We start from the raw sequence: 12,486 nt of genomic DNA, 5'->3' as shown, positions 1-12,486 counted from the left end.
CAATATTAAAATTCAAACAGCCATAGCTGTTTGAATTTTAAAACATTTCACTCTTCATGGGGCTGTAAATGCAGAAAACTGCCAAATATGGGGAACTACTTGTCCATCTGCTGTGCATGAAAGACCACTAAAAAGTCCTTTTGTTACAGTATGGTGTGGATTCACAGCAGAGTTTATAATTGGGCCATTTTTTTTTTTGAAGAGTCTACACCTCATGGCCCAGTAAGGTGTACAGTAACTAGTGCACGGTACTGCACTCTTCTAAGAGATTACATTATTCCCGCTCCTGCAAGAAAGGCAATGCTTGGAGACCGCAGTGTTCATAGAAGATGGTGCCCCCCCATGTTGGTCAACAAGTGAAGGAACTGCTCCGTTCAACATTTGGAAATGATTGCATCATTTCTAGAGGCTTTCCGTAGTTCTGGCCAGCCCAATCACAGATCTCAATCCCTGTGATTTCTGACTATGGGGATACCCGAAAGACACGAGTTTACCGTGGCGGCATACAGATGTTTGTCAATTTGAAAGCAAGCATTAAACAGCATGTAGCCAACATCCCCAATGGGATCTACATGAAACTGTGTCACATGCAGTCCTCCATTTTCAGAATGTCATCTGAAGTGAAGGAAAGTGCATAGAACAATATCTGTAGATTTCTAAGTTCTGATATTAAAATCTAATCCTAAGTTAAGTATTCCATCTCATGTTTACAGTGCCAATTTCTCCACCGGTGGCAGAAATTTGAACTAATTTTTCTTCTTCTGCAAATCGCTTCCCCATACCCTAAATGACATATACACCGATTTTCAGTGCTATCTCTAACCATTTTGATACTAGGGTCTCCTGAACAGGGAAACTTATTTTATAACCACCCTATACTTTTATCATTGTTTTCAGGTCCTGAATTGATCCTAAAGTACAGCCCGCTTGTCATTAAAAATCCTGTATATACAAACATGGTCACCGTGATGATGTAGAAATCTGGCTTGGCAGGCGACTAGTATTTTATAGGTCAGTCTACTGCAGGAATTCTTAACCTTTTTATGGATTTACCTCCCTTCGAATTTTGTATACCACTTCACCCCCACTATATCGCTTCACCTTTCAAAATTTATAAATGAAATATAGTCTTTGGTATATTAAGAACCCTTAGTCTAGCAATACTGCAGTCTCTACCTTGCAAGCATTGCCACGACAAATGTACAGTACGATAGGCTTGTGGTATGGAAGCTAAACTATTGACAGCATTAATTTACAGATGGAGGAATGTAACAAATAACAGAAGAACCAATAATATCTTGCTTTTATTAAGATAGCACAAAAATTAAAGTTACCTAGAGTGCATTTCATAATCAGTTCCTTATTCCGTGTGGATACAGCAAACAAACTTTAGCCTTTTTTAATTGATCAGGAAAAAATAAATATTCGAAGATTGTTCATGTTTGAAAACATTATACAGGGTGATTCAAAAAGGACTTTAAAACTTTGTAAGTGTATAGAAATTTATTCAGGAGACATATATAATTTATTGAACTGTCATATTGCAGCAAAAAACATTAAGTTTTTCCTAGAACAGTCATTTTGGTTTGATGTGTCTGCCATCGGTGATACAGCAGACATCTCATCTGAACTCAATTTCCTCCCAAATGTGATGTAACACATCAGGCGTAACTTCTGTAACTGCGGCGGTGATTTTAGTTTTGAGCTCGGCAAGATTGGTAGGTAAGGATGGAACAAACACTTGATCTTTAATGAAACCCCATAGAAAAAAAGTCTAGAGGTGTCAAATCTGGGGAACGAGGTGGACATGCTAATGGCCCTGCTCGACCAATCCACCGACCTGGGAAACGGTTATTGAGGAATTCCATTACCTCCGTCAGGTAGTGAGGAGGTGCTCTATCTTGCTGAAAGTGAAAGCGTCCTTCGTGGTCACCTTCGCAAGGGAATTCCTCGATAACTGCTTCCCAGGTTGGTGATTCTAAAGTTACCGCCGCAGTTACAGAAGTTATGCCAGATATGTTATGTTGCATTTGGGAGGAAACTGAGTTCAGATGGGATGTCTGCCATATCACCAATGGCAGTCACATCATACCAAAATGACTGTTCTAGGTAAAACTTGATGTTTTTTGCCACCATATGACAGTTCAATAAATTATATCTCCTGAATAAATTTCTATACACTTATGAAGTTGTAAAGTCCTTTTTGAATCACCCTGTATTGTTCATCTTACGGAGCTTTGTTCACACTTGATAAATAAATAAATAAATAGATACAGAAGATATTACTGCATGAAAAAATTATAATAGCCAATATATTTTACAAATTTTTCTGCAATTAATTTAATTTAATTTTATATTTTTTGTAAAATTCAGATTTGATTCATTCTAATGCTGGGCAATAAGATCGAAATAAAAACAAATTAATATTTAAAAGCATTTATGCAAAAAACTTACTGCCAGTAAAAGTAAACTTACTTTTAAATAAATGCCACAGCATTTATTTAAAAGACGCCCCTGATGGGTTGAAGGGTAATGCTGAGTATCAGTTCGAGTAATATGGAAAAAACAGAAATAGATAAAAGGGATGAGAGAAGGGTATGAAAGGTTCAATACAGGTATAAGGATATACCATTAATGCTATACAATCGGCATGGGAAATGATTCCTTGGCTAAAAATAAACTAAAAAGTGTTCTTAACAGTTTTGCAATCTGACATTCATGTAATGAGATATTCGCAAGTAAAGTCCAGGCTGAATTATTTGCATTGAAAAGAGCGGTTATGGAAATCACATTTCCACACAAATCACAACTGCATAGACACGCATAAACATTCTTGACAGCTGTATCAGCTGTTGGAAATTTAAAAGGAAACCATTCCAACTTTTGAAGGAAAGAGTTGTGTAAACAACAAAAAGATTGACCTAATGGGGTGGAATACAGCTAATGAATAGTGTGATAGAGCAAAGCTATTTGCACTCGAGGAAGTGCACACAGCTTTGCTCACCATAACAATACTCAGGCTAATGTCATCACTGAGTAACTTGATGAGCACCTAATACTGTGAGTAGCAGAATTGTGAATGTTAGCAGCAGTGAATCATACTAACATTCACTGTGTTATGAGGAAATGGTTGCACCTGTACCTTTTTAGCCATGTTCAAGAACTGTTACCTGCAGATTACGAATGTTGTTTGTCCTAGATGAGTAGTTTCTGGAAGAGGTCACTGTTGAATGGTTTGACATATTTTAAATTCATTGTATGTGGAAGATTTTAGCTTAACTGACTCTCAATAAGTAGAGAAAGAATGCAATTCTAAAAGTGAGAAAGCTGAAGAGTACTTCCACTCCAGTCTAGTATTAAACTGAAGAGAGATTTTAAATTTCTTATCTTACTTTTTTACATGCTATTACTGTCAGTTTTTAAATACAATCCTACTATTATATTGGATAAATGATCTCAGGAAGCAGACTTTTTCTACATCTCCAAAAACACAAAGAAAAAAAACAGAAGGTATAAAAAAAAAAAAAAAAAAAAAAAAAAAAAAAATGTGAATCACTTGCTTGTGCACTCTGGCCAAAAAATTAGAAACCTTTATTTAATATCTACTTTGTTTGTATTGAAGTTTAGTGGCACATGGACTACGTGGGTCATAATGCACCAGTTCATATGGTGTAATTTAATATCTAGTAGGATAACCTTTTTCCTGAATTACTGCCCATAGACACTGTGGCATAGATCCCAGTAGGTGTCTCTAGGGAGTCTAGTTCCAGGTTTCACCTATTTTAATGCACATTGTACGTGGAGATTAAATACCTGTTATGCACATAAGTTAAAACAAAAACTGATATTTACTCATTTTAATTATTTGGTGAGAAATTGTTTTTGAATGTCAATCAAATGTATTTAGTATTATAGTATTAGCAATGGCCACATGGTGCAAGGAAGCCTATGGCTTATGCTGCACCAGCAAAAAAAAAAAAACGATAATAATAAGAAAATTTAAAAAAAATAAATAATTAATAAAAGAAATGGAAATAGAGAACCTATGCATTTCCTTTCTCCTGTAGGTAATTATCCAGCTGACCTTTGAACTTCTCCAAACTGTCAGCCTCTAGGTAACTTATTCCAGTAATTCATAACTCGCTGGCGAAAATAAAACTTTCTGCAATCCAGTCTAAGCATTTGCCCCCAGTAACTTGAATTTATGGCCCCTAGTTCTAGAATCATTTATAACCGTGAAAATTTCATTTTACTTATGCCTCTCAGAGCCTTAAACACCTCAATCAAGTCTCCTCTAATGTGCCTAGTTTCCAAGCTCAGCAACCCACATATTTGAAGCCTTTCCTCATATGCCATTTTGCCAATCTCACCAGGCAAGTTATCCATCTTTGGTCCCTTTCAAGAATTAGCTGCGGTCTCCATACTTGAACGCAGTATTCCAATTGTGGTCTAATAGTCTTACATAATGGGATTATGACGTCCTTATCTCTACTAGCAAATGTTCGATAAATCATTGACAAGACACTCTGGGCTTCCTTGCAACCTGTCTACAATGATCGGAGAACTTTATGTCTGACTGAATCGTAACACACGAGTCCCTTCCCCCGATGCTGACTTAAGTTAACTCCACCAAGTGTATAAGTTATTTTCGGGTTACTGTTCCCCAGGAGTAATACCTTATACTTTGCTGGATTAAGCCATAGCTGCCATTTTTCTGACCATCCGTGAAGTCTATCAAGATCACTCTGAAGAAGCTCTGCATGGTGGTGATCACTAACTACTCTACCAATCATTACATCATCTGCAAATTTAGACATCATGGCCTCTACGCCTTCATGGATATCATTTATGAAAATTGAAAACAACAGTGGTCCTAATACTGGTCCTCTGGACCCCCACTTCTTACATCAACCCAATCTGAGGAATAACCATTTATCACAACCCTCTGCCTCTTGCCCTGAAGCCATCATGTTATCTATCTAAGGATTTTCCCCGTGATTCCAACCTCTTCCAGCTTATAAAGTAACCGCTCATGTGAGACTGAGTCAAAGGCTTTGCTGAAATCCAAATAAACAATGTTGAAATTATTCCCTAAATCCAACTCTTGAGTGACCCTGTCAAAATAGCTAACCAGATTAGTTAAATATGTTTTTCCCTTAACAAAACTATGCTGAGTATCCTTCAGAAATCTATTTCTATCTAAATAATCTGGAATTCCACCCTTGATCATTGCTTCCATGATTATCCCTACTACTGAAGTTAGACTTTTTTTTTTTTTTTTAATGAAAACCCCAAACACGAAAGGTATTAGAACCTATAGTACTTGGGTTGGAGGTTGAGAAAAAGAAAGAATATATTTGTTGACATTACACTTGAACTTCTGTAGACGGTAATTTTAAGGAAATATGTATGAAGGAAGGTTGTTCCAGAAAACAGTAGTTGAATGAATAAACGAGGAAGATGAAAAGTTGGATCTGCGAGTTTGAAGTTGGACAGTAAATGGATGTTGGCTGGTGGCGGCACGTGTTCGGACTGTTTTGAAAGAGAGAGAGTGGGAATAATAGAAGCCATTCCAGAAGAACAGTGCCCATGGAAGTATCAGTAGAAAAGGCATGCAGCAGAAACAGTACATCTATGAGACAGCGAGTGGTGACTCTATTAAAGAGGAGTCATTAATTAACCTAACTGCCCTCTTCTGAATGGAATCTAGAAGCCTGAGAGAGGTTTTGGGGGCACAATCCCAGATGTGGGAACAATATTCCATAGTAGGGCAGATTTGCGATTTCAACAGAGTGAACAGCTGTTTGGAAGAAAAGTAACGCTGAGAGCGAAAGAGAAAAAGTTTTTTAGATACAGAGGAAGCAATATTTGTAATGTGCTTGTGCCAAGAGAGATCAGAAGTCACGGTAATCCCCAAAAGAGATATGTCAACTTGCCTAGAAATCGGAGTGTCACCAAAGGTAAGCATAGGAGAAGAATCCTTTTTGCGAGATATAAGACAAGACTGAGTTTTAGAAGGATTGAAATCAACTAAGTTGTATTTGCCCCACTGGAGAATTATCTGGAGATCGGTATTTAAAGAATTGGTAGCGTATATTTGAGAAGTTGAAGCTGATTGAGCAGGGCAAGGTTTCTCAAAATGGAAAGTGGAATGCAATGTGCTATCATCGGCAAAACTATGAATAGGATTTCCAGTCAATGGAAGATCATTAATATACAAGAGGAAAAGAGTGGGGGAAAGAACTGAACCTTGGGGGACACCAGCATTAGTGGAGAAGTTAGAAGACAGAGACATCTACCATCACCCTCAGTGAGCGATCAAAGAGAAAACTGGATAACCAATTACAAAAAACAGTTGGCAACAAACCATAAGATGGAAGCTTATTTAGAAGACCTTTATGCCAAACACGATCGAAAGCCTTTGAGATGTCAAGAGCAACTACTTGTATTTCACCGAACTTTTCCATTGAATTTTTCCATGAATGGGTAACACAAGCCAGAATATCACCAGTGGATTGACACTGACTGAATCCATACTGGCGATTGCTGGTCAGACGGAAGGTTTCTAGGGAGTTTAAGAGTTGGCGGTTAATTGATTTCTCCATTACTTTAGAAAGAGTAGAAGTAATTGCAATGGGACAATAATTGGATGGGAGGGATTTGTCACCATTTTTAGGAACTGGCTGGATATGAGCAAATTTCCAAGCAGAAGGAAAAACACCTTTGGAATAAGAAAGTGAAAAAAGGCGGCAAAGAACAGGAGCACAGGTTTTGAGAACATGTGGAGAAATGCCATCACGACCGGGAGCTTTCTTAGCATCAAGGTTTGTCAAAATCCTTCTGACATCCTTTTGACAGAAGACCACAGGAGGCATTGAATGGAGTGTGTTGGGAATGGTGGGAGGTGTTTTACCAAGATCATTAATACAGTCAGTCCTCGTATAGCACGATAGTTGTGTTCCTAGAAACCCTCGTGCAACGCAAAATCGTGCAATATAAACAACAGGCCCTATGGGAAAAATGGGGTTAGGTGCCGACCACCCAAGATTGAACACACATTTGTAACCAAAACATTGCCAAACTCAATAAATAATCGTAATAAAATACTTACACATTTTATTACGACTATTACGTAATAAAATATTGCTAATGCTTTTACTTCTATCATAAGCAAACTTGTTTTTTGTTTGATTTTCTATCCAAACAGATGACAGGCGTTCCATCTCTTCCAATTCTTTGTGTCTTAATCTAATGGATTTTAATTACACTTTGAGTTGTTCCTGCTATGAAAGTTGTTTTTATTTTCTCTGCATTCTTTCTAATTCTCGGCGTTGCCTCATTTAGGTCTGTAGCACGTGCAATATCACACGGTCTTTCATTTCGCTCAAAGCGTTTCACAATTTCATATTTTTTCTCTATCGACAGAGGCGGACTGGCCATAAGCCTTACCGGGGAAACCCCGGTGGGCCGGAGGCCGGTGTGATTTTGGCCATAAACCATAGTATGAGGCCACTATAAATTTTCCCGGGTAAGAATTTTTGACCCAGTCCGCCTCTGTTTATCGATATTGCTTTTCTTTTTCTCTCTGAATCTGCAGTGTCTTCACCAGGACGCTTCCTTTTCACACCTTTTAAGTATTTTACTAATTTTTGGGGAACAAAGCACAATTACAAAACGAGGAGGCATGCTTGATATACATAAACAAAGCTGCACGTGTGTAGCAACTGAATAAACAACACCGTAAAGGCTGAGATACACTATTAACACCTCACATTTTACTAAAGCACATTTCTAGGGGTTACTACCATAAAACAATAAAAACAATTTCCAGTTGCGTTTCTGCTAGTGGAATCTGTTATAACCTGGTAGTAAACTCGATCTAATTGCATTTGCGATTATACTGATTTATAGCTAGAATTGTGTTGCTTTTTACGTTATTATGGTGAAATGTGTTTCCCCTTCACTGATATAAAAAACATAATATTAGTAAAATAATAAGAGGAGTTTACCTCAATATAGTGCGTAGAACCCTTCCGTATGATACCCTCCAGAAATTAAAACGGAAAAAACGAAAAAATCGGCAACTTACCGGTACAATAGAGTAAAATATAAATAATTAAATAATCAATTTAACACAATTCAAATCAATTTAAAACAATTAAAAATCAAATTAACGCAATTAAAAGAATCTAACGAAAATATTCAAAACGATTTTCCTTCCTGAAGCTGACAATGCTTTTTGACAACGTGATCACAGGAATGAAAGAATTTTCATTCCTGTGATCACGACATACGGTCGAAAAGCGTTGTCAGCTTCAGGAAGGAAAATCGTTTTGAATATTTGTTAGATTCTTTTAATTGCGTTAATTTGATTTTTAATTGTTTTAAATTGATTTGAATTGTGTTAAATTGATTATTTAATTATTTATATTTTACTCTATTGTACCGGTAAGTTGCCGATTTTTTCGTTTTTTCCGTTTTAATTTCTGGAGGGTATCATACGGAAGGGTTCTACGCACTATATTGAGGTAAACTCCTCTTATTATTTTACTAATATTATTATCAACGTAGAACATATTGAGTAGTATAGCTCTGATTCATACTATCTAACTATAAAAAACATAAATACATTTTCAGAATCTTCTCTTCATTCCTATCGTGTTGCGTTCCGTTGGGGTGATTCTGCGTTCGACTGCCATTTCTTGTAAACACAAAGGCGAATCGTGCATAAGCGAATTCGGTTCGTGTTATATAAGATATCGTTCCCCTATTTATAAATCGTGTATGATCGAATTCGTGTAGTGTAAACACGTGTTATACGAGGACTGACTGTATATGAGTTGGAAGAAAAATGGGATGCTAACAGGTCAGCATTATCTTTGGCTGAAGTGACAATAGAACCATCTGGTTTTGATAGAGGTGGGAGCAAAGGTGGGCAAAAGTTCCGGCCAATAGCTTTGGGAAGAGACCAGAATGCTCAGCTACCATTAGGGCAAGAAGCAAGTTTTCTACTATTAGCCTGTTCAAAATCTAGTTTGGACTGATTAATAATTGCTTTACAATTGTTGCGAGCTTTGGTGTAGGCAGAAAATGAAACTGAAGAATTGGAAATAAGCCAATTACAATATGCAACGTTCTTCTCTTGAACAGCCTTTGCATATTTATTGGAAAACCAAGGTTTAGATAAAGGATGAGATTTTAAAGTGGAGTGTGGAATAAAGGATTTCATTCCTACAAGAATAATTTCACTGATATGATCTGAGAACATTGACATCAAAAGTTTTGAAACAGTAATCCGACCAAGGAAAAGAAATCTCGCAGGTCATCCCATTTTGCATTCTTCCAATGCCAAACAACAAGAGGTTTGGAATAGGTATGAGATAAAGGCTCCATTGGAGAAGAGACAATCACCAAGTTGTGATCTGAGGCACCTAAAGGACCATTCACTTCAACCACATACTTAGAAGGGTTGTTTGTGAGAAAAAGATCAAGTGTGTTGACTGTATGGTTAGACTGACCAGCTGGCAATTTCCTGCTTCACTCTTAGAAATACCCTTATGTATTGGAGATACATTGGCACTCTTCCAATTCAACAGAATCACTCCTGAGTCCAGTGATGCTCTCATAATCAGCCTCAATGGTTCAATGCACTCACTTGCCGCCTCCCTTAAGATTATAGGGTATATGCCATCAACCCCAGGAGCCTTACTGGATACCTAGGCTAGGCGCATTATAACCTAAGCTGCTCTTGCACCAATAACTTTTAAACAACAAAAACAACCACCACCTTACTGGCCTGTAGGATTGAAAGTTTTTTCATTAAATAATCATCTGAAATTTTAATACCATTAATTAGATATTTTTTGATTTCACTCCTATAATTTCTCTTTGACATAAAGGGTTTTTCTTATGTAAATATCGATGCAAAGTAACTGTTGAGTTCATCTGCAACTTCAGCTGGGGAATCTAATACTATCCCATGTCCATGTGTAAGCATTGCTTTGACCAATATTATCAGATAAAAGAGTATCTGTATTACCCTTCTCTCCCCCCCCCCAAAACTAGCAGTTTTGCTGAACATTTAAGGTATCCTCAATAATACTGGCAAAAACTCTTGCACCACCTTTGCTTTTGCTCCAATTTCTACAAAACATATTCCTTCTACCTACAAGTGCGGGCCAAGCTGATAGAAATTTCCCCCCAAAAGCTTTGCAGAGCCCTTCAAGTCTTGAGTTAATCCACAAGGCTTTCACAGCATATAATCCCTCCTATTATTATCATGCCTGGGCAGAATTGCAGACACATAGACACTGTGACCTAACTTGCAGCATTTCTTCAGAATGATCCTATATTTGTCTAACAAACTGTCAGATCGTGTATGCTTAATATCATTAGTCCCCACATGAATAATAATATTCTGTTTATCCTCCATCCCCTTAAAATCTGACAGTCTGTTGGTAGCATCATTAATAGTTGGACTAGAACCAGAATATGTCTGCTGGGAGCAACTATTAATGATGCTACCAACAGACTGTCAAAAAATATTTCCCATTTCCCTTACAATGGAGTCTCCTAATAGAACTGTTGTTGTTTTTTGGTTTTTAGGAGCATTAGCAACTAAGGCCATATTGCTCCAGGATATGCGGTGGTCATTCCCTGACCTTTCCGCATCCTCTGTATTTGGTGGTGACGGGCTCAAACCCCGGCCTAATCAAGAAGCGTGTGCTACCCACTGCTGCTTCTTCCCACCTGGCTACGGAGGCGCCCCCTAACAGAACTAAGTCCTTTTGAACCAGAATAGTTTGCACTTGGCTATTCTGTTCTGGGGCCCAAATTGGGAGTGCATCACTTGATAGGTTGCTAGAGTCTTGAGTCCCTGACGAGCTCCCAGTTACATTATTCTCGAGGGCAAGCACCCATTTTTTCAGTGACTCAAATTGTTCTAGCAGTGCACCAAATTTTAACTTAAGATCAGCACACTCCGTACAATGGTGACAAAGAAAAGAATCACCAGGTGAACTATGATTATCCACCAGGTCGACCTTGGAATACAACCCACATGTGTTCCAAGTCTTGATGGACATTTGAAAGGAACTGCCTGTTATATCTGTATGGATAAGTACAAAAATAAATATAATTATTTATTTTCAATAAAAATGGAAACTGTACCTGTTGTAGATCCAACAATGCCTGTGTTTTGATCAACAGCTTCCAGAAATTGTCCAATAACTAAGGGCACACTTTGTATTCGTTTCACTTCTTCTTGAGCATGAAGATATTCTTTTTTAAGATTTTTCTGTTCATCTTTGATGTATTCTTCTTGAACTTCAAGAAATTCAAGCTGTCTCTGCAACTTCTGAAATAGTTTTATCCATAATATAAATTTTTCTTCAGCTAAAATAACTGCTGTTTTCAGCTCATATTAACATAATTTATAAAGATCACTATTATGAAAACAACAGGGATTACCTTTATTTTAGATATGGGATGCTTCTTTTCCAGCCAACTCTCGTAGTCCAACGTGCTAATAAATCTTTGGGAAGGTGATATCAGTTTTACAAAAAATTGAGACATCTTCCCCACTGTCAGAACCGTAGTGTTCTGACCCTTCGGTCTCAACATTGAGCGCTCAAGACTTCTGTCTTCAAACATCATACTTCTGACAGCAAGGAAACCATTATGTGGATTGACATAAAATTAAATTTTTGAAGGTCTAAAAAGCTTAATAATTATGGACCGATTATTCTCTTCGGTCCTGTAGCTTGACATTAGAATTAAATTTAGGGGTCTAAAAAGCTTAATGGATATGGGGGATTATTCTCTACATTCCTTAAGTCGGACTAGAACTTTTCAAGGCATCACGTTCACAGGAATAGAGCAACTCACAATTAATCCGAAACTTTGTCTTATGTTGTAGTGTTTGTTCTTCACTCATGCGTATAAGTGACCAATCATCGGACAATAGGAATGGTCTACAGATATTGATTGAATTTTTATGTAGTTTCATCTCTAAGGTTTCCGCAATAAGTAATTTGTGGTAGTTGTGTTGAATATTTATAATTTTTGTTTCATTAAAGCCGAATGAATGTCGTTCATTTGTTGTGTGGAACGAAAGTTACGATGCATTTGAACGACCCTCCCGCACAGAAGCTTCGTGTTGTTTTGCTTGAAGCTGTGCCACTCCCATGATAGATCCTACATAAACAGCGTCGCAATTTTTGCATGGGATGCTGTATACTAGGTCATGCTGTGATTGGAATGTAGAATGTGGTGTTTGAAGGTCGATTTCTGTATCACACATTCCAATCACAGCATGATCTAGTATACAGCATCCCATGCAAAAATTGCAACGCTGTTTATGTAGGATCTATCATGGGAGTGGCACAGCTTCAAGCAAAACAACACGAAGCTTCTGTGTGGGCGGGTCGTTCAAATGCATCGGAACTTTCATTCCACGCAATAAATGAACGACATTCATTCAGCTTT

General features: G+C 37.5%; 1 protein-coding gene across 1 annotated transcript in view; it reads right to left on the bottom strand.

Annotated features, from left to right (window-relative positions):
* The window catches only part of Rpt3 (26S proteasome regulatory subunit Rpt3), a 112,939-nt gene that overhangs the window by 66,471 nt on the left and 33,982 nt on the right, over nt 1-12,486 (bottom strand). Inside the window, exon 3 of the mRNA XM_090381647.1 lies at nt 11,170-11,356. Coding sequence (XP_090237773.1) covers nt 11,170-11,356 — 187 coding nt within the window. The remainder of the gene's footprint in view (nt 1-11,169; nt 11,357-12,486) is intronic.

This window comes from Mastigoproctus giganteus, chromosome 9 (genome assembly GCF_048544385.1).
Source record: "Mastigoproctus giganteus isolate SK-2022 chromosome 9, ASM4854438v1, whole genome shotgun sequence".
Lineage (NCBI taxonomy): Eukaryota > Metazoa > Arthropoda > Arachnida > Uropygi > Thelyphonidae > Mastigoproctus > Mastigoproctus giganteus.
This window is presented reverse-complemented; position numbering and strand designations above follow the sequence as displayed.